This window comes from Apis laboriosa, unplaced genomic scaffold (assembly GCF_014066325.1).
Source record: "Apis laboriosa isolate Shangri-la unplaced genomic scaffold, ASM1406632v1 scaffold64_cov150, whole genome shotgun sequence".
NCBI classification, from domain to species: domain Eukaryota; kingdom Metazoa; phylum Arthropoda; class Insecta; order Hymenoptera; family Apidae; genus Apis; species Apis laboriosa.
Window position 1 is genome coordinate 2,346,663 of NW_025224011.1, and position 25,011 is coordinate 2,371,673.

Sequence of the window (25,011 nt, forward strand, 5' to 3'; positions counted from 1 at the left end):
AATTATTCCATTATATATACACAATATTATAAAATATAATTATATTGCAGAAAGATTACAATCAAATCACGAAGCAGATCTTAAAATTGAAGTCGAATAAAAATCGTTTTTGTTAACAAGTTTCGATTATTACATTAGAAAAATATTGTTTCCAAAATTCTAATATTCGTTAATATGCGTTATTTTCTAGAAAAAAGGAAAAAAACCAAAACGAATTCTATTCTAACTGAACGAGAAATCGCATTTGATGAGAATTAGATAGAATGATATCTGTGTGAAGAATCTGGTTATACGAACTTGTCCTCCCACAAATTCATATAAACAGAGTTCTACGATACGATATATTTCACCGTCGTGTTTTGTCGTGCAGTAATGGAGGCCGGGGAAAAAAAGTTTTCACGAGACGACGTAACGAGTTTCAAGTTCGAGTGTATGGAGTTACGTCCTCGACACCCTGTGCGGCGTATGGCCACGTGAAAAATTGATGGATCATGATGGGGGCGTAGAGACGTTGTTTATCACGCCGTTAAAAAAAAAAGAAAAAAATGTTTTGGTCGTTGCATGGATGCACGCGTTTCTATTCAAGGGAGAAAGTTGATAGGTAAGGGATGTTGGGGTCGTTTCAAGCGTGAAGTTCAAGCTGAAGTGGCTTCAAAATTTGAAATCTCTCAAGAAGTATTTCGAGTATTTCGAGAAATTAATTTCAAGTAGAAAAAGTACATGTATATTTCTTTTGGAAATATCAGAATGAATATCAGGATTCCTATTTAAAGGATTATATTATATTTGCATGTAATATATTATAGTATATTTTCTATATAGTTAATCTTTTATAGATAAAAATAATTGAAAGAGAAATTGAAATTAAGAACTGAGAGAAACGAGTCTTAAATATATATAGATATATTACGTAATATATATATGTATAATAAAATATATAATTCTATTTCAATAATTTGCATTAATCATATTTTTACAAGAGTTTTTTCTGCCGAAGTTTGATTATCAATTTAACGAGACGTAATATTTATTATGTCTTATTTTGATAAGGTTGGAATTAAATTTAAATTAAGAAGAAACGATATAAAATAAATATTCCTAATCTTTCTTTTTCTTTTTTAATTGGATTCAACTACCGATGAAATTGAATTCGAAAATTTGAATTGAGATTCGTTTGAACAAATCTTCTTCTAATATAGAATTAACGAAGTTTTCTAAGAGGTTCGAAGTCTTTTAAAATTCTATTACGCTTCTTTTTAATGGTTAACTTGTCATCCGAAATAAGAACTTGGCAAATATCGTTAATGTTCAAGTTAGATAACAGTTACGATAATTTTTGTCAAAGTAAAATAATTTCGCAAAAAATGAAATGAAATCTGAGAGAATTCTGTTGTTATCGGCCTTTCTTATTTTAAGATTACTTTAAGATTAAAACACATTTTCTAGGAATTATTTGAAACAATTTTACATCGTTCATTTAAAATTTATCATTCAATGCGATACTGATATCTTTGAAAAAAACTTGGAAAAAAAACCGATGATTGTTTATCTGTTTATATTTATAAATCTTTTATCGGTTTACAAAAATAAAAATAAATAAAATATATGCAATATTTGATATCATCCACGAATGATATTGGCTTCGATTTGTAAATTATTAATATTATATCATACTTTAGATATTAAATATGTACGATATATATAATCACTTCTTTTCAAGTAAAAATATATATTTATCAACTTTTTTTTTGTTTGTAAAAAAACATATCTTTGTATTAAAAAAAATTATACAATATATATCTTTTTTATGATTTAATGACGAGGTTGTAGATTTTGTGTAGAGAATTTTAATGAACCATGTCTTATTTTCATTATTTCTCTTCTGTTATTTCCTATATTAAAAGAATTAAAAATTTTTCGTGTTCAAACAATAAATCTTTGCAAATGAATTAAGACGAATTTCTGTTTTAAAGAAGAAAAAATTTGAAAATTTTAAACACGCTCTTTAAAACAGAATTCTCAATGATGATAAAGCCACCTAAATTGTAGCCGAAAGAAATTGTTTATGATAAAAAAAGGATCGTTGCTTTTCCTCTTATGAGATTCTCAGAAGCTATCAAAAATTTTTGCCAACGCGAGCGTGTCATTTATCTTTTAATTCGCCGATCTCATAGAAAGTCATTTTTTTGTGATTAAAGAATGAAATGTTAGTTCATTCCATAAAAGGTCAACATTTTTCTTTGATAAAATTACTTCATCACTTTATCAACTCTCTTCTAATCAATAATAATCCCTTCTCTAATCCCTCTCAACAATACTAATATTCTAAATATTCTATCTACTTTTGAGCTAAATTTTCTTCTTTTTGAGAATCTTTTTGAAAATGATAGAAATTGTAGCTCAAAATTCTGTTAATCTTTGACATAAATGATACAATAAAAACAAATAATTAATCGAAATATTATTCAGGATTTATAATTTTATGTATAATTAAGAGAATAAATTATATATATATATATATAATTAAAATCTGAAAATTATTTAATCAGAATATTATCTAATTATTTATGAACGATTAACAAGATTGAAAATTAAAATCAATCGTTTCATGTTTTTAATTTATTTTTAAATTAAAATTTTTTTTTCAATCAACAAAATGATCGAAAGAAATCTTTAAAAAATAAATTTTCATTAAATAAAGTTAAGGATAGGATTAAAACCATACTTCAAGTACAATGGAGCATGCTACAACGCGGCAACAATGAATGGGGATTGTTCTGACGATTATTATATTACTTTCAATTAAATTTTTCTTGCCTAAATCATCGTACTGGGTGCTAACTTTGTTGTAGATAGCGAGCACGAAACATTTCGAGCCTAATAGGATGATACATCTTCAAGTAATTTTTAAATACTGATTGTATATTTGTTACAACTTTTTTTTCTTTTAAGATTACACATTCTATTTCGAGAATTAGACTCAGCTTGCTCTTTTTCTACGTTCCACAATAGCGCAATATTATGCATTTATTTATTAAAAACAAAATTCGTAACCCCAAAAGGGTTAATATCCATAATAACGAGGTTTTGAAACTAATTATTTTGTTGTAGCATATTCCACTGTATAAAGTTAACCCTTTCACAATGAATCTCCGAGAGAAACTGAGCCAAACTGCAAACAATAGTTACACAAATTTCGGTATTTGAAATGTACGTGTAACGCAATCATTAAAACTTGCCTGATATGAACTTCAAAAAAGAAAAAAAAAAATTCGATTACGAAATAATAATATATTTTCCAAATCTTTTCTCATAATATATATATATACTCGAAAGAAAATGAGTTTCAAAAATTTCGATCGTACAAAAATAACATAATTATTATTTTATTTTATTATTATTCTGTTCGAAATTTTTCTTCCAGCGATATTATCGTAAAGGGAGAAAAAGAATTTTGGGGAGACGAGTATTATTATATTCGTGTGTGCGTGTGTGTGTGCATGTGTGTGTGTGTGCGATCGTACATCTCGAAGGGTCAGAACGTTAGGGGTACTTACGGGCCGATTCGGTAACCGCGAAAAATAGGAAAAGGCAGGCGAGGGCCGTCCCCATGAGTCGTGGTGGATGCCCCATGACAATCCTCCGGTTAGCCAGAAGAGTCTCGAGTTATATGTATCACTCTCGGCACAATATCAGCTGGGACACGATGCGGCCACGAGAGAAACACCACAAAAGCATCGATGCTTTTCTTCGTGCGTGCTTTTATGCTCTCGCGGCCCCCCTCTCCCGGCTCGCCTGTCCACGATGGACATTGGCATACGGTATGTACTCTATTCATCACGTTGACACTGAGATAACGAGATCCAGCGGCGGGTCGTATAACGAAACGAGTGAACGCGTGATGTTTGTGTCAAGTTTTCTTCGACGTTCGTAGAGTCATGGATTTAGAGCGTTATAGTTACGCGACAAATGAGTAATCGATGCGATCAACGTTAACGCGAATGTTTTCTAAAGCGATCACGAAATTAAAGGTAGTAGAAATTTCGTAAATTTAAAATTCATTCTATGAGAGTAATAATAAGAATTCGTTGGTCGGTAACGAAATTGGCGAAAAACCTTAAAAATAATTGTAACTCGCAATAGTGTAAATGCATAGTAATCGTGGATTAAATTAAAAAAAAAAAGAAAAAAAAAGAAATGGAAGTTGGAGTTATTGTTTTAAAATATTTTATAACTCACATCATTAATTAAAAAATTACATAGAAAGATATTTCTAATAATTTCAATTTAAAATTGAAATACTATTGTTGCTATCAAAGTGTATATAACATGTATATCGATGAATTTGTTATGGGATTTAAATTATATTAGTTACATTAAATTTCTTGTCGTTTAAAAACACTTTTATACAATTACAAAAACAAAATATAGAATTTAAAAAAGATAGACGTGTATATATACGTATTAGCATTTTTGTTGCAAAAGAAAAAAAAAGAGAAATGAGTATTACGTTACTAATAGACAAGACATAAGCGTGAAACGACACGAGGGATGACTGTATACCACTATCTGACACCGTGCACGTTCAGAGGTGTAATCCTTTGTGCTCGAACAGCTGATCGTTCCATTTTCGTGTAATTTATCATTATACTATTACTATTCGTCATTCGTTCGCCATCGTGCACAAACTAGTTTGAAGAATGATTACGAGTTCCTAGGTGTTGTTTTTTTTTCTTTTTTTTTTTTTTTTTTTTTTTTTTATTTGGGAATGAAAGAGGCCGAGAGAACGATCGTAATGGGTGATTTAGATGGCTTTGGTACGACGGTTTTGGGGTGCAGGTGTTCCGTGGGCTGGAATTTTATGGCCTGGTTGGGGTAGGGGAAGTAGATTGCTCGGTCGCTCGTGGAGGAATGAATTTTGTTATTTTTCCGGGTGCGATTAGCGAGGAGAATTATTGGAAAATGGGGAATTGTGCATGTTGTGATAGAGTTAAATTTCTGATAAAAGATTTCTTATAAGATGAAATGTAAAATATATATTGAAGGGATAAAGATATTTTAAATATTTAATGTAATGTAGGGAAATAAATAATATTCAATAATAATTAAATAATATTCAATAAATAATATTCAATTATCACAGCAATATTATATTAATATTATGATTTAATTAATAAAAATCATTTATTGAAAATTAATAACAATATTATGGTATTGCGGAACATTGTTGAGTCGAGCATTCATGAATTAATTGGATACTTCAAAGACCGGATATATACATATGATTTTCTCTCGTCGAAACACTTTTTTTCTTTTTGTATATCGTTATAAAGAGCTGATTAATTTCTTCAGAAGATCCTTCAGAAATAATATCCGATAATCGATAACCATTTCAATAACGTTGCAAATTTATATTTCATAGAACATAATGAATGATTCATTTCCAAACAAAAAGATAAACGATGATTTCGACCTGCGCTAATCTTGAATGAGTGAACTGACTTGTGCCGTTGATAAGTTTAATTTTCTCAATCGCTAAAATCATTTATATAATTCATTCGGGATGATACGTATATTATCAATCTTTATCGCTATTTACATTTGTACATTAATTCATATGTTATGACATAATGGAATATTCTTGTTTGACATTATATAATTTCAAGGGCGATCGATAAAAATTTAATGTAGGTCAGAATCTTTAGATGTTTTTTAATAAGATATGAAGTGATAGTTGAATAATTTTTCAATTAGTGATCTTGAAACGCGTTAACTTTGAGCGCGATGAAATATTATTACTAGAATTTTCATAAAAATGAAATTTTTTTTTTATACAAATGTACAAAGACATTTTCTACACATTTGTTACATGAATCTCAATATAAAGAACTAATGAAATTAATCTTTCTTCCAAACTTCAATTAAAAAAAATAAAATCTTTGAACGCAATTTTAACATGCAATATTTATATATATATACTTTTTATCTTAAAACGTTCTTTAATTAAAATATTATATAACAAGTTCAAAAAAATTCCTCTTGTTAGATTGAATAAATCAGATCTGATTTTAAATCCTTATAGAATTACATAGAGTTGAAAAATAAAAATGTAGAACATTTTTTTATATAAGATATTTTAACTTGAAAAAGGCTTGAAACAAATCATGAGTAAACATCAATTCTGTAAAGTAGTTACAATGGAAGATTTTATGAATGAAATCGTGACCTCTACAGGATTAAATGAACACCATAATTCCCTTTGACCTTTCTTTTCCTTATGTAACAACGTTCCCTCCTACGTAGGATTTTCTTTCCTTTTTTTTTCTTTTTTTTTTCTATCTTCTTCTTCGTCTTTTTTTCAAAAGAAATCGAAATAGCGTAACAGATAGTGAACGAGGCTTAGAGATGTAAGACAATTTCCCAACTGTTTCAAGCATAATTGCATTGCATCGGGCTGGAACAGGCGGGAATCGTCGAAAGAACTTCGTTAATCTTCGGCTAAAGAAATCCAGTTAAAAGCGAACTTTTTTGCATAATTCATCATTAATTTATCAAAGGCTCCGTTTAACATTGTAATACACCTTTTCTTTCTTTTTTCGCTTCCTATCTCCTCCTTTTTTTTTTTTTTTTTTGCCTTATACCGTGGAGTCGTCTCGTAGTCTGTAATCTGAAAAAAATGTACATTTAATTTTTTCCAAATGAAAAAAATTTCATTGACATCAACTTTTCACGTGTAATTAGTGTTTAATTAATTTATCAGGTTATTTCGAATTTTTTTTCACTCTCGTTTTAAAAAGAAATAATTCCATGTCTGCATGGAATTTCGATGTAATTTCTCGTTGAATAAAAATGAAAAATATTTCAGAAATTAAATCACAATATAATAGTATCATGATCAGGAGTGAATTGGAGATGCAATCATAAACAGTAGTGAATTATCGATGAAATTTATTAAAAGCCTACTGAGTTATATAGTAAATATAAAATATTTAATATTTATTAGATTACAATGAAATTTTAATATTTTTTTCAATATTTGATACAATAAGATCCTAAATTCGTTTTGTTCATTTTATTTTGATATATTGAAATGAATAATAATTATAAATTTCCCTTGTAAAATCTTGTCGAATAATCGTAAACAGAAGTAAATATCACTTTTTTTTTAACTTTTGAAACTCATTCCACAAATTATAAAAGTCATAATTAAATTTGAAATTCAAAAAAATTTTATTAAAATATGAATGCAATTTATTCAATAAAAATTTATATAAATATAAATATGTATAAATATATCAAAAATACCTTGAATACGCGACTAAGTGAATCTAATCTACCGATAACCCCAGTCTTATTTTTTTTTAATAATCATCAGTTCAAATATAGAGTATTTATACGACTTGAGTTTCGATTTATTTCCACCAGTCTTTCATCGATCGATCCATTATTGAATTATATTTTATTTTTAAAAAGATTCTTATAAAATATTATTTATTTTAATATTGAATATTGATAATAGAACATTGATTGTTTTAAGGAGAATACATCATTTGCTGCAAATGATATAACCTATTTTTGAATTATTAATTTATTAAATTATTAAAAAAAAAATAAGTTGGAAAATATCGTAAATCAATTTTTAACGTGATCATATTTTGATCTTCATATTTGTTTTTATAACAAATATATATTTGTCTTAAAATCATTATTTTTTTATTATGTCAATATTGAAATAAATATATATATATAGCTGCGATTATTTTCATTTAAAGCGAATATATCTTATCAAAATTGAAATTAATTATAATTTATGATGCAACCTTTCAAGATCTCAAAGAAGGTTTTTTTTTATTTTTTCTTAAATTCCAATTTTTTATAAATATTACTAAAAATACTTCCAAAATGATCATAGTTTATTTTATACAGTTGATTCAAATATTATTCAAAAATTTTTCTTAGATATTTAAATCGATATAAAAAAAAATCTTTTAAATTTTTTTTTTCCATTGTTGACGAGAAATTTGATTATTATACTGATGCATCTAGTGCTCTTTAAAAGTGATGATACATCATCTAATAAAAGTGAAATCGATTCATTTTCAAATAAATATTTAAATATCTATATTTCCGAATTTATTTCGATTTAAAAATCGATAATGTGTCGTATTCTTCGAGTCACGAAAAAAATTTGTCACACAAAGTATCGTTGATTTTAGAGGAAAAATAGGATTTGCTCGTATCAATTTCGATCAATTGAACATACGTGAACGTTCGACGCGTAAACATGGCCAAAGATAATTAAATGAGACAGACTCGGGCAAATTTGAATGGAAAATTATCAGTAAACGAATTACTCATTGGTTTGCAGTGGCGACGATGACAATGTGGAAAGTAACGGACTTTAACTAGCAAACACATCGCGATAATGCCACCAGTATCCGTATGTTATAAATGCAATATAAAATTCCTCATACATCTAACATATATATATATAACATGTATACTTTATTACTTATAATTCCATTTTATTAATCATTATTAATCATTATTTTTAATAATAATAATATTCTTATTATATGATTCACTTTTCTTATTAAAAAAAATTCACTCAACAATAATTACAACAATTTATTCACCAATTCTCATGTACAATTGTCATTTTATGATTCACTCTTTTCATTATCTATAGAAACAGAAATATTAAAACTTCTATCTAACAACAATTTATACAATTCACCATTCACTATTTACAATAAGTTTTTTCTTCCTCCTCGAATAAATATCTTCAATTACACTCGAGCAACAACATTTCTAACGTCAATCAGAAATTAACACGGATCGGTTGATATTTCAATTGTTTGCCGAAACAAATTCGAGATCTTTCCGATTTATCACTATCGTACGAGAAACGTTTCACGAATTCGTCGTGAGTGACGTCAACCCAATTCCACACCGTTCAAAAATGTCACCGCGCATAATCCGTGCATTCCTTTTGCATGGTCGCACGCGTTGTTAACATATACCACCGCTGGCTCCGGATGGGGCCTCCCTACCGGAAATGGATTGTATGCCACACTTCGAACCCCGCACCGTTCCCTATATCCAGAATATTGTTTTGATAATCCTCATTTCACATGTTTGCCGAGAATCTGTCACAACCAGTGGATGTGGCAATGGATTATCATATACACTCCTGTGATACGTGTTTGGAAATGGAGGAAAGTTCCTGCCCGATTGGTGATCAATTGCAAATAGAACGAAGATATTTGAGATCAAAACATCGAATTGAGATGGATATCACACCCTTATTGAATTTTCAATAATGATGAAAGTAAACATTTTTTTTTAATTTTCGTTTTCGTTGTCTAATTCTCATAGATTCGAAGTTTAACAACAACTTGATGAAAAAGAAAAGAAAAAATGGAGTTTTTGAGGGAGACTACAATCTTTAAGCGTATCGTAAGTTCGGTCACGAAAAGAATTTTTCAATTTTTTTCATAAGAATAGCATCTTTATTTCTTTATTTGTTACACGATATAAAAATATCTTTGAAGAAAAGAATGAACTCAGAACTGTGAAAGATTTTATGCTTTAAAATAAGTTCAAAGTGATTATTATACGATTCTTTTTTTTTTTTTTTTTACGAAGATGTACAACAATTTACAATATCGACAATTTTTATCGAATACTTATTGTAAATTTTTCAAAAATAAAGATAAAAATGATTATGTGTGTGGAAAAAAAAAATTATTCAAAAAATTCACTTTGATATCTATCTCGAGGCTACTCAAGTTTTATTTCAATGAAATCCTCATATTTTTATATTTCTAATCAATCAATATTATTTGTATCGTTGATAAAATATATTAAAATATAACAAATTATATTAATTATTCCAATAATTCAAAATTTTATTAATCAATGAAAAAAGAAATCTTAACTTATGAAAATAGAAAAGCGACACAGTACAGTTTATCATAATAGTTGGAACAATTTTTATATCCAATCTTCAATACGTATCGAATATACGTATTAAATTCTAAACAAGTTTAATTTTTCCCTATCTCTTGAGGAAAATTAACAATAGATATCACTATTTTCCTTCCTTATCAATTCGAAGAAACAAAACATAATAATAGAAGAAAGAATTCTTTTGATAGACATGATAGATTATTTTAAATCTAGCAGAATTAAGAAAGAAGCCGAAAGATTAATTATTCATTGATTTTTTAATTTTCACTGCGAATCATAATGTCGCAATTGTATTTGCCATTTTCTGTTCGAATTCGAACTTGAATAAAACTGAATCAAAACGATTCACGATATTGGCGAGCTGACAGGCGTTACCAAGCCTCGTGCAACCAGCTTAGAAGAAGCGATAACACCGTGACCGTTGCTCCGTTGCAAATGTGAGAAAAAAAAAAATAGTCTTCGAGTCAAGAGTCCATCCTGGGTTACGAGTACTCCTCCTCATAAATATTTCGTCCAACCCTCCGTTCTTTTGGATATATTTATTTTGACTGCAATGATACAAATGATTTTTTAAACATCTCTGCGATTATTGTTTCGATTATTATTAAAGATATTTTTTTAACAAATTGATTGTATAATGGGATAGAGATATATTGGTAAATTTTTCTGGAATTATTTTTCTGAACTTATTTAAATATTGAATCTTTTAAACGAGTAACAGTGATGAATTTAAAGTAATAAAGTGAAATTTCTTTTTAAAAAATCGTCGATAAATTCGCAAAACCTAAAATAAAAATTCATGGATTAAATAATTTAAGAATTTTTTTGAAAGGGTGGAATATCGACAATTTTTACAAACAAAATGGATCTACAAAAGGAATATTACAAAAGTGATTTTAAATTTTTTTCAAATTTTTAATATTCTGGAACATAAAAGGAAAAAAATTCAAACTATAAAATAAAAATAAAGATAAAGATATCAAAAAAGATTTAAGTTTACGTAGAAAATGAATTTTCCTTTGGTCACACCGTTAAGAGTTATATATATATATATATATATCGATCTTAAAGAAAGAACCATCTCCCCCAAAAGATAGATTTTCATCGAGCAGAGTTATTCAATTTCGTTCGACGATCGATTCACGATCATCTCCTTCCATCCTCAGGGAATCGACTGTGTATTTTCCTCTTTGCGGATTTCCAGCGAGCTGCTTGTTCCTTGATCAAAGGGACTTCCTAGATGTATCGTTGAAAATCGTGTTACGGATCCTCTGTGTCGTCGCGTTTTCGAGGGGACGCCAAACAAACAGCAACATCGGTCCTTTGTATCTTTTGATTAAAAGCCGATGGACGAGCGTAACCGATGCATACACCACGCGGTTATCCTTGTACCGTGGGTAAAAAGAGGAATGGAGAGTGTGGTGGAAAAGAATAGTTTCGAGAGGCTAGAAGCACGAAACTGATACCATTTCCGCCAAGTTTTCCGATGATATAATCCTCAAGTGATCGATCTTGAGTCGTTAAAAAGTAATTAATAATTATTTTTCTATATATATTTTTTTTCATCAAAAATATTTCGTTTCGGTATCAAATTGTTAGTGATATAATTATTTGTCGCATAGAATTTTGGTATAAATTATTTCTTTTTTTTTTTCGAGTTTTCTTTCTGTTTTTGAAATAAATTATTAATAGTATAATTACGTGGAATTTTTTGATAGAAAAAGAAAATTTTTGAAGTTTAATATTTTTTTTTTTTTGATAAAGTAATTATCTTTTTCAAAGTCCTTTGTTTCATTTTTGTTAATTAATTTCGTAATATGCAATTTTTGATATTACGCGTAATTTTAGTTGAGAAAAATTATTTTCGAAGAACAAATGATAGTGGTAGATATATAAATGACTCAATCGAAATGTAATCTTCTGAATTTTTGCCAAAATATTTAAATATAAAAATGTTCATATACAGTCATATTTTTTATATAACTGATTCGATATTGAATATCTATAAAATATCATTTTAATATATTAAAAAAAAAAAAGAAATACGTTTTATACATTTCTTACTGTTCGAAATAATAACTTATTGTGGATATATTTAATCTTCACCGATTAAAATGTAACGAAACGTTCAACACGATCCATTTCCAAGTTGCACATTTTCTAATATGATAATGCAATATCGTATATTTCCAATAAAATTATTAAAATTCGTTAAAAACCAGTCTAGAAGAAACGTCACGTTAAAATTTTTTAAAATAGTAACTTAACAATATTCCCTTTGTTACGATATATATATATATATATATATATATATATATATGTGCCACGTACACTTAATATTCCATTCGATACACGTTTAAACACAACGTCCAAAGATTTTCTTATTTAATTTGTCATTCTCGTTTCTTTTTTTATATGGAAATGTTTCCCCTCAAGATTTATCTCCACGTAAATTGTACTCCTATCTTTGATCGGCAATTAAACTTGGGAAGTTTTCAAATCTCAATGTTAAGCATTTTTAACGATCGTAAACGAACAATCGCCCCCGTTGTCCCAGAAACTATTGACAAAGGAAAGTGCCGATATACGATTTTTATTGTTCGTCCCAATATTATGTTAGTGATATCAGTGATTTCGATGAATCGACGGTTCTTCCGCTGCGAGATTAATAAATAACAAACAATTCCATGTAAAGTTCGAGAAATGTCGCGACGTGGTGGTATAAGTGAGTAGTTATATATTTTATGGAAAAAAAAAAAAAAAAAAAAAGAAAGTTTATCGACCAATATTTATCTGACATTATCGAATTTTTAAATGTGCTCAATCGTGTTTATTAAATATTCATCTTTTTACTCATTGTATTTACTCATCGAAGAGTGTACAAAGATGCTTATTAATAATAATAAAGTAATTAATAAATTTGTAATTTAGTTCATATTGTGTCGTTCGTGAATTAGAATCGGAGATAATTTTTTTTTTTTTTTAAGAAATTTTTGAATTAGAGATAGAAACGCGTACTGATGAATTTTTCAAATTTTCTATAGTCAATTTTCTATTTAAAAATTCATTAAATCTTTGAGAATTAATTTAAATTAAATTAATATTTTTAAGTTGAAAATTTAGAAAATCTTTTGAATTATAACATTTCAAATTAAAAATTTCAAAAATATAATATATTTCTAATCATTTTTTAAACATCGAAGTTATCGCATTAAAAATTTTCCAATTGCAAAATATTCATTGAAAACTTCTCCATTTTGACCAAAAAGAAAAAAAATCGAAATTTAAGTTTTTTAATTAATATCACATTAAAATACAAACTATACAAATAATTATATAACAACGATCGGGTTATCAAGATTTTTCTTTCGAGTTTTTTCGCTTTTTCCTTTTTAAAATCACGCGTATGATTTCTGCTTGCAAATTTCACATTATCGTATCCTCCTACACCAAGAAATTATTATCATTATTTAATTTAATCTTAGCACGATTGCATCATGAATTCTTTTTGATCGGTTACAATGCAAATAAATATTGAATTGATAAGAGAGCGTAAATCAAATACGACATAATGATTATCAAAATTTAAAATATTTTTTTATTATCGGCCAATGTATGATGCAAATAAATAAATGACTCAATAATTGAAAACGTACGAAGTCCACGATAGTTTTTTTTAGAAACTTTTTCGAATCAAATTTAATTTTTATTCAATATAAAAACATATTTTTTATTCAATATACAAATATAAAAAGAGAATCGAATTCTCAAACTAACGAAACAACTTTCTCTTTTTAAAAACATTTAAACAAATCTCTTCGAAAAATAATCTCCCTTACAATTTTATCATAATAAAATCAAAAATTTCAAAAAAAAAGAAAAATCTATGAAACTAAGCTGTGTAACATTCATTTTCATTTTCAACGCAACAGGTAAACCTATCTACATAACCCGCACACGTACAATATACAAACTTCAGGCAGAAACGTTCAAACACACATCTCGTCCTTTGAAGATACACGAAAATTTCCTTTAAATTTCCCATTCCATATCTTTTCCTCATTTTCATCCGTCAGAAGAGGGAGAGAAAAAGAGAGAAAGAGGAATCGAATGCAACAAAATTACGATCGTAAAAAGAGAAGAAAAAGAAAAGGGGTTTCGAGGGAAGGAACGAGCCAGCCCTAAATTTAGTTCGCTTTATTTTTAGCGTTAACCCCCTTCATTCCTACCCTCTTTCGAATTTTCGCAACGTCTGACGCCCTCAACCCCTTGGCCTGACAATCCCTTCCCCTCCCCTCTCCTTGCTTCATGTTGGCAATCCCCTCCTCTTCTCTCATATCGTCGATTTAATCCCCTTTTATTTCGCGAAATATCATCCTCCAATTTGACCCTCTTTGTTCAACGGGGTAGCGCCTCTCAATCTGTGACTCGCTATTGTTTTTTTTTTTTCAATTTAACAATTTCTAACTCTTGTTTATTTTGTAACACAATTAAATTGCTATATTCTTTATATTCTACTTAATCCTCCATATTTTTGTGAAACTCTTTCATTTCGTATATATTTTTGGTATATAAAAAAAAATTCTCGAGAAACGCTCATCGAAATCTCTGATTCAGTTATTAAAATTGTTGATTCGATAAAAATAAAAATCATTCTTCTTCCATTCTGCTTAACAATCATCCCCTGATCGATAAAGATCGATTGAATGGGAATAGCGTTTCTCGATGATAAAACGAGTGTTAATTTATAAAGAAAAAAAATGTTGCTCGCCTCGCTAATTATTTGAATATTACAGAAGGGGGTTGCGAGTCAAAAGAGGTTGGACAAAGCGTTGGGGATGGTGGTTGGGAGAGGGAGAGGTTTGAGACCTGGTGGCACGTGGAGGTCCCGGCCGTGAATCGTTGAACTTTACATAATGTGTCGCGACATTTCCACAGTCGGCAATTTGTATCGATCGTATAACATCCTCGAACGCTCGGGGGGTGCTTTGCTCGGGGTATCGAGTATCGCCGTTTCCGATATCGCGCACGTTACAATCGTGTCAATCGTTTCCAGTGCCATTCGTACATACTCGCGTGCTTCCTGTAACACAATGCACCGTTCTATATATGGACGTAAGTAGTACTTACATGAGCCCGGTGATTCGATATCGCGTTCGTGTGTTTTGATACATTCGTACAGAGAGAGATTAGGTATACGTGGAATTCCAATTTAAGTATTTCGACAAAATTCGATTGATGCGTAAAAATTAAAAAATCGGATTCTCTTCACATTTTCATCGAGTATCAAGTTTTTGTATAATTATTTGTACGAGTAGTGAATCATTTACACTATAGTACTCATACACTATAGTACACATGGTACGATAATCACTTAAGTACTATTATACGAAGTTTAATATGTTTAAATGTAATTAATTATAATAAAATTTCGGTAACTATATAAGACTAAGTTTGGAAATTTATTAAAAAAAACATTATTGCAAATTGTTCTAGGAGATTTATCTCCGTCCCTTTTCACGATTTCTTATAGATAAAAATATTTTGGATACCAATAACGGTGGCCATCCTATTTGGATTTTTAAAATTGGAAAGATTCCATCATCGTCCATTATATTCGGATCACGAAACACGCGTTGACGTCACTATCCGCATAAATCTATGAGAACGATATCGAACAATGACGTAATCGGACGTCCGTGAACGGAATATTTACGCGAACCATTAAACGTTATGTGTATAATTAAGGTATGTAATAAAAGTACGAGCGACGAATATTATTGAATATAAAAATGTATCACGATGGGTTGATTTATATCTTCGATTGATATATTATCTTCGTAATATTTCATTCTCAAAAAGATTGAATAAGAAATTTTTAAGAATTAATAAGAAGTACACGAAATAATAATTATTTATTCAGAACGTGTACATAATTTAATCTGTCAAAGATAACTTATTATTGATATTGGTATTATTCATAATTGCGTAACAATATATTTGTGAATATTTACTCTTTAATTTAAAGAATAATTTTCGTAATAAAATTTAATAATGGAAGTAGGATTGATGTATCTTATATATATATATATATATATATGTATGCATATTTTTAATATAAAATGTTTTTATATTTTTAATCTATAATGATGGTTAAAAATAAGTAAATAGTCAAATGAGAGTAATATATTAAATAATTGATGTAATTTTAGTGAATTAATATTCTAATATATATGAAACAATCGTGCTTTTAATTTTAAATTTTATATATTTTATTTTGTTTTATTTTATTCATATTTATATAATATTTAGAATTAAAAAATTTAAACATCCAAATGAATTTTTTATTAAATTCTTCAAAAGTAATTATTATTACATAATCAGCATAAAACTTTTATAAAAATAATGGGAAAGATAGAAGATAATTTAAACGTATTAAAATATATGCAATTAGTAAAGATTATTATAAAAAAGAATATAAATCCGTGTAATTCAAGTTATATCATAATATATATAAAATGTTGGAAATATTAATATTTCGTAGAATGAATTTCGTTTCGAAATAGTTAGTACACGTTGAAGAATAATAATTGATAAATTTTATAAAAAGAAAAACTTTCCTTTTTTTAGGAAAAATATTCTAATTCAAAAAGCTATTTTTAAAATTTAAAAGTTTCTTTTTGATTAAAAAATATTCTGAAGTTATTTAAAATTTTGGAAAAGCCTTCCTAATTTAAATACTCCCACGTTAAATTCCGTGTGAAATTAACAAGTTTTTAAATTACAAATTATCCGATCGAAATATTTCCTATTATAAAAATTTCAAACGGAAAGTATTCACAAGTGAAAAAAGAAAAAAAAGAAAAAAAATATATTTGACAAATATTTTCACGAAATCAATAAATTAGCAAGTTATAGTCTTATCATAGAATACCAATTTACTAGTCTTATCGTAAGTCACCAACTTATTTGTATATATATTCATAAATATTCATAAAATACAAAATTATCAAATCTTCGAATAATAAATTATAAAATTGCAAAAATTTAAGTTAAAGAACTTTAAGCTAAAGAAAAGAAAAATATTAAAAATTATTCAATATTGAAATTATAAGAATTTTAATAAATAAAAAAATTGTATAACTAAAAGAAAAAAAGAGAATTTTCAAAAAATTCGTATCTCGATAATTGCAATAACATATAATTATAATTATCAAAAAATAGTCGTTAAATATCTCAAATAACTTGAACTTCAATATTAAAGAATATAATTAAATAAACATGGGTAGAGAACGATACGATAATTCATGTAATGATGGTTAACCATAAATTATTCAAATGCAAGTGGTCCACCATCACTTAGAGATTTTAAAGTGGTTCTAAACCGGAAGTTTACCGATAATGATTCTCTTCGCACAATCGAAACTCAGGTTATAATTTAAACGAAGATAACGAAGTAAAACCGAAACAACTTGATCTTTGTTACGTTTCAGCTTTATGGATAACGAAGTTACTTTGGAGATAATCAGTTTGGAAATGAACCCTTCATTCGATCGCTAGTTCGTTCCTTAATTGGATTCCCCATTTAAATGGGAATTTAAGAATTAATGAAAGCAATCTATTTTGCTTTATGTATATAATTAATTTGTGGTACACACTTACTGAAAATAATATTCGAACAGCTATATTTTTAATATAAATTTATTTAATTGAAAAACGATTATTTAATTTCAATCCTTCAATGCTTAATCAAATAGATTTAATGGTCATCATTATCAAATTATACGTATTTCACGATACTACGAATTTTTCATCATCAGTTTATTATTGTATTATTTAATTATCGTGCTCTCTTATTGCAATATAATTAATCTTTCTTCTTTAGATTTTTTTGTTAAAATTCAATCTGAATTATATATATTGAAAGTAACACGGATTTGTTTTCTATTTTAAAAGAAATAAATATATCATTACCACGGAGAGAAGTATATATTTCAAATTTTACGATCGATCGTATAAATTGTATAAAACTAGTGTATCATTGTGTAGGGAAAAAAATTTCGAAAAAAGGATTGAACGGAATCGGTCAGAGGAAATACAAGTTTCGACGAGAGAGAATAACGGGATGGAAAATGGAAAAACGAAAATAGAAGATATTTTTCCGAGTGTTCCGCTAAAAATATCATCAAACGAATATCATCGAATATATTTTCGTTAAAGAGAAAAAAATCTCAACTTCCACGGCGATTTAAATCCGTTTAAAAATTAATTCGTCATTTTTTCAGAGAAATAATTTCGGAAAAAGCGTGTAACGGGTTTAACGTTTTCGTTCGTTTAGAGAGCTATTTTACCGGCGCGGAAACCTTTTCTCAACTATATGTGGGAATAAACGGTGTCGGAGAGAAGAACGTTCCTCCACCTGTTGAGTATCCCTGCTGTGTTAAGAGGACAATTCTTTTAATAAAAAGTATTGACACGCCTTCCTCCTAAGAAATTGTCCGTAATGGCCAGGAAAAGTGTCCTTCCTCGCCTACGTTCCTCTGAAATACTACCATTACCACCGGGTGTCTCGCAATTCCGAACTGAAACACCTTTTCCTTAAACGTATAATATTGGCGTAGACAAGAATAACAAGAAAAACGAACAATTATTTTTTTATCGTTTCTTAAGTCATCTTCCATTTGCACACTTTATCTTTCTTTACTTAATTCGTCTTTTATTCTATTTTTGTTAAAATTAACGCAAAATGTAAAATTTGCATTACTCTATTGGGATTAGATGTGATCCCAATAGCAATGAAAGAAAGAAATATTGGATAATATCTAATGAAGGAACACGTGCGAGAGTAGAGTTGAGAAGCAAGCGTTTATCAATTGCATTGTAATAATTTTTATTTATCTGAATGCGCGCTTATTGTTCCTCTACCATAAAACCGTTGGAAAATTTCTTTCTGACGTATGTGTGTGTGTGTGTGTGTATGAATAAAGATGATTTTGCAGTGAACATTTATGGGGAAAGAAATTGTTGAAATCGTATTTGCAAAATTTTTACATATGTTATTAATTCGAATATGATTTCGAAATTTTTATGATAACAACAAAAGATTAATAGATGCATTTTTTATTTCTTTGAATATAAATTCTTTTTTTCGAATTTTTTGATTACTCAACATTGCAGTTAATTTTTAAAATTGTGAATTTCTTTTTTTTTTCTTTTTTACTTAAATATTCGAAGCTTTATATATGTATTTCGTTTCGAAAATTATGTATAAAATTTTCCAACTATTTAAATAATTTTCGTGTGTTAGAATTCTTCTTACGTGAATTAGAATTTTTAAAAAATATTAATTTCGAGAAATTTCTTTTTTTTCTATACAAACTGACACTACTTTCTCGAGTATAATTTTTTTCTTTTTATTTTTATATCATTTCTGTAAAATTGTAAACTATTTTTACACAATGCTGTTTCACTACTTTATACAATTTTTTAGACACCTTGTTTGCACTTTTGAATCATAGACGAAGCTTATTTTCAAAAGAATTTCAATCTTTTCTTTTTTGTTATCAAAAAGTATATATAATTGTTAATTTTTTTTTATCATTAAATGTTACTTACAACAATGTAGAAAAATATATATATTTTTTGTTTGGAGGAAAAAACGAGATGTAATTTTCCATTAGTATTATTTTTAAAAAAAAAATAAAATAAAATAAAAGAGAACGATCCGATCAGAAGAAGAAAGAGAAAGAAAGAGAAACGTTGAAAAAGCTGATGAAATACGCGCGAACTTTGGCATTAAATTGTATCCTCGTGAATATCGAACTGTTCAATTATCCTGACGACCGGACGTGCAACCGCATCGTGCGAGTTCGTCAAACATTTGTTAAATTGAATCGTTTCGCAACTAGAAGCATTGCGAGCATTTCATTTTTAACACTGGTGCAAATGAGGAATTGGGAATGTGAAATATCTCAATTAGGAAATATAAATATATATGAAAGGATATGAAGTTTTTCTTTTGAAAATTTATGAAAATTATATATATATAAAGTATTGTTAAAGAAGAGGATGCTTAATAAAATTTAAGTGATAGTTGAAACGATCTCGAAAAGGATTGAAATAGGAATTCTTTTACCATTGAATTGTTTTATTTTGAAGCAATTTTTATCGATAGATATTTAAAAATTATTCAAATCGAAACAATCCTTATTCCCAATCTAACACGTTACAAACGTGTCCTTTTCGAATAGGATCTTTAAAGGTTAAAGGTTGAGGCGAGGGCGTAAGGACACTTATCTATATATATATATATACATATATATATATGTCTTTTTGGTTGACTTTATATTATGCAAAAGCCTTTGAAAACTTGATGCAATTCAAAAAAAAGGATATTGGAAAAAAACAAGGTTTAGCGATGATTATATCAACATGAGATTATATAAAACACCCACATATTTGCGTAGCAAATATGTTTAAAGACAAAACGATAAATTATTCGTAAATATCCAGACATTTTCAGTATAGTAGTATATATAGTAATGGCTTGTACTTTAATTTAATTTAGATATATAATTGAAAATAATCAAATTATTTTAACTGTTATTACAATATATTATTGATGATATAAATTTCAAAGATAATCAAACAATTATCTTTATAAAATATAGAAGTTTTGAAATATTTTTTAAATATCAAGATTTAATATATATATTTTTAAAATATACGTATTATAAATAATAAAATTATAAAGTATTAAATTATTAGTAACGTGAAATTATGAAATCATCGTTAATTTTTTCATTCATAATTTAATAATCTGATTACACTTTGTCAGAAATAATCCAAACATTTTTTCATACTAGTATATGTATTTACATACACAATTGAGTTATGTATTATAAATTATTACGTTTAAAATAAGTGTAGTTTATAGTAGATTATAGTAGATAATGTAGTTTAACGCACGTGTGTCCGACAAAGTGTAAAAATTGATTAATTTGAATAAAAGAATTCGCGTGGAATGAAATTATTCTCTACGTTTTGAATTTTTTTTTTTCATTGAAAATTCTTTATCACTCTGTGTTAAGCTACAAGAAGCATAAAAAACAAACATGTACTTGGTTAATTTGGAAAATCTATTTTATCCAATAAAAGAAATTTATTTCAAAAGAACTTGAAAGCGTGGAATGAAATAACTATATCGATGAGAAAACAATGTAATGTAATAATTAGTAGTGTCACGCGTGCCACGTGTACAAGATAAAGTGATTTTCTTGAATGAAATAGAGTTCACATGGAACTTTTTCTATAATTTAAATATATTCTTTGTTAGAAATTTTAACCAACGATACAAGTAGGGAGGATATTTAGAATTAATACGAATCATTAAATAATTATATAAATTAATTTATAATGTATTAATTCTATAATAATAATAATAATAATAATAATCAATTTAACAACGTGGGAATAATTTGAAGATATTTAATATATACTATTATCATATCATAACAATAATCCATAAAAATTCATCATAAAATATAAATATAAAAATTAAGATTATATTGTTACTTTTTAATCAATCAAATTATCTTAAACTTTGATCATCCTTTTTCACTTTAAAATATTTTTCATATCCAAGATAATTTCAAAACGATCATTTTCAATCATCTATTACTACTATTCCAAAATATATTTCAAATTCAAAACACCACATTTCCTGTACGAATCATAAAAGAAATTGAATTGAAATTTATTTTATAATTTTAATCAATCAAAATAAATTTTATCAAAAAAAAAAAAAAAAAAAGAAGGAAAATAACTTGGCACTCAAATCATGGGATTCCTTTAATCCATTGAGACCGTAATCTTCGAAGACCTGCAACATGTCCAGGGCACATTGCAGGATATCCCTGGTCGGTATCAATTCGCAGAAAATCCAGCGACGAGCAGAGAAATGTTTCGTGAGGGTGTCCTATCACTGGAACACGAGGGTTTGCGAGGATTCCATCTACTCATCCAGGAGATTCGACGAAGATAAAGAAAGCTTGGCTTCCCTTGGAAGATCCTGGTTGAGAATTAACCGAGTATCCCTCGATCAATCTCGAAAATACCAGACGAAGTCGATTCCCTTCACCTTTGACAATAAGCCGTGCTATCTTCCTTCTTGGATTTCACACCTCTAAGGATTTTCTGCGTCTTTATTAACGCGAATTTTGCTCTGCGTGTGGATATAACGGACTGTATTCTTTCGCTTCTTTCAACTGGAGAATAGTGGAGAGTGTCTAAGTTTAAGTTTCATCGATAGAGGAATTAAGATTCGAAACGTAACTATATATTTCTTTCTAGAGAAATTTTAATATAACGTTCAAGTTCGAAGTTTTTAACTAATATTTTGTAATTTTATAACGAAGAGATGGAAAGAAAAAGAAAAAGGAAGAAAAGAACTTTTGTTCTGAGTCTATCTATCGTCATAGTAAGGCCATCTAGCGGACTCGTGTCTTAGACGTCAGAATAGTGAGATTAAATTAAAGGAAAGTATAATTAGTATTTCCAAAAATTATTTTCAATCTAAATTTTTTTATAGGTAAAAATAGGTATTTTTTAAAATAAATTTTTATATAATTTAATTTTTATATAATAATAATATGTTTAACACACATTATATAATGAAGAATTAAAATTAAAAATATATAAAGGAATGGAGTATTCATTTATTCGTTGAAAAAATATGATAAATATCCTTTAAATAATTGAAAATATTCCAAAACCTTGATAACGTTCTAACGTTCAATCTCTTTGCAACAAAATTGATTAAATTGAAATTATTTGAAACATTCGAAAATTATAAATTATTTACGCGCAAAGCAAATATAATTCAAAATAATTCGTCATATTTTTGTTTAAAATTACTCTCGATCAATTCTTCGAATAAAAAAACTTTTTCCATTTCGGATAAATTTTCCTAATGAAATCCCGTCCGAAGAGCCGAGAGAATAGCGCGTAACGTGAAAAGTTTTAGACACATCGGCGAAACTTCTACTTCCCCTCTCCTCCCTTAAAAAACGAATCGTCTACGAACGAATCGTAACGTTGCACAGATTGTATCGACGATCTTTAAAAAGCAAACGAACAACAATTTCGAATCCCGTATCGGGACACGGGTTTATTTCTATCAGGCGTTTCCTCGATAATATTCGATATATCCGGCCGCGAAATCTTTCTTGATAACACCGGCCTGCGTGATGTTCCATTATCGGAAAGGTTGCCAGGTTAAGCGATGATTTAAGATCGAGCTATTCATTTTCGAATAAAAATTATCCTCCGTAAAAATACCGAGGGCGCCCCTGCAAACTTTCGATATTTTTCCCCGTGGGAGTTTCAAACGAAAGCTATTACTCATTATTATCTTGATAACATAGGGAGAGGGAGGGAGGGGAGGGACGAAGAAAAGAGAAGAAAAAATCAGGAGGAAAAATGATCACCGTGACAAAAAAGGGAGGAAAAGGGGAGAGAGAGCGTAAGATTCAAGGATATACGAACGAAACTTTTCCCTTCCGCTTTTTTTCTTTCTCTCTCTCTCTCTCTCTCTCTCTCTCTCTCTTTCTCTTTCTATCTTTCTTTCTTTCTCTTTCCTCATTTTCGAGAAACATTCCGGCGTTTCTGGCTCTTCTCGCTAATAGAAAAGTCCGCGAATTGTTTTTCACCGATATGCACGTGTTTCGATGTGGAGCATTGTCTTGAATAGAAGAAAAAGTAACGGTTAGAAAGATTTTTAATAACGATGATGATCTTGATAAAGGAAGATCCAGAGTTTTTTTGGAGAGGAGAGATTTGCTCTTGGTTCGAAAATTTGTGCACATTAACTTGATGAAGAGAGTGCAAATGTGTATATATATGTACATCGTTTTTAAATCATTTTTAGATTGTAGATTTTTCTCGAAGTTTAAATTTGACAAACTATTATTGAATTTTTTTCTTACCTTCAAGGTTTATTAATTATATGAAATAATTATATAATAGAAAATAACCAATGATATTTATGTAATATTTTACGTGAGTTCGAAAATGTTTATAAGAATATCTTATAAGGAAAACGTATGTAAATTACAAACAATACAATTTTATGTTTAAAGTGTCTCTATGCAGCCTTTTTTAAAATTTAAAAAGAAACAAAAATAAAAATGAGCTAATCTGTTTGTATTTGCAAATATCTTTTGATAAAAGTCAGTATCAGTATTATTTAAAAACACTTGCATAATTACAAATACAAATAATTACAAATATTTACAATTGTAAATTTAATCATAATTACATAGTTTACGTAATGGCCACATTCTAATAATCGTGCAATCAAATTCATCGCTAGAAATAGAAAGCATGGTCACGATTTCGTTTTCTGGTGTCGTCTGTTGATCAATTCTTGCCATGCTTCGCGTAAAGAGGATCGTGGAATATTAGGGACAGATTGGACATATCCAAAGTTGGGATGATAACGGCTTTTTCGAGATATCTGTTATTGTTATTGCTTATTGTCCGTTTGTATTCGCGTGGACGTGGAATAGCGGTATTTTGGGGGTGGATTCTTTAATAGGGGTAGTGGATGGAGATTAACGAAGTGTTAGGGTTTGCGGGTTTGTGCGAGATGGTTGGTTTTCAAGGAGGATTATGGTGGATAGAGATATTGTGATGATCAAGATATATGGGTGCGGTTGTTGTGAGTTTCGTAATCGTGAGTTTCGTGAAATTGTTACGTGTGAGTGTTCGTATTTTAGTTTTTTCGAGATAGGAATTATTATAACAGGTAATAATATTTTCTGTTTTCTGACGAATAGATCGTGAATGCTTGTATTAATTTATATTTTCCTAAAAAAGGAGAAAGAGAAATTAGATAAAAATTTGTTCCATTAATTATCGTATAATTCTGCGAAATAATACTTTTCTTCCTGAAATGATGAATTGTCCATATAATTGTATGCATATGTAAATATTTTTTTCAATTAGTAACTCTCAAGATTTTCTTTAAGTTTAATTTCT

At 28.2% G+C, this 25,011-nt stretch overlaps 2 protein-coding genes across 3 annotated transcripts in view; one reads left to right on the top strand and one right to left on the bottom strand.

Moving 5' to 3' along the window:
- The window catches only part of LOC122718571 (apolipophorins), a 36,900-nt gene extending 33,182 nt beyond the window's left edge, over positions 1-3,718 (bottom strand). Inside the window, exon 1 of the mRNA XM_043943709.1 lies at positions 3,558-3,718. Within this exon, the coding sequence (XP_043799644.1) occupies positions 3,558-3,633 (76 nt within the window). The 5' untranslated portion in view covers positions 3,634-3,718. The remainder of the gene's footprint in view (positions 1-3,557) is intronic.
- The window catches only part of LOC122718572, an 85,861-nt gene that overhangs the window by 14,925 nt on the left and 45,925 nt on the right, over positions 1-25,011 (top strand). The window lies entirely within an intron of this gene.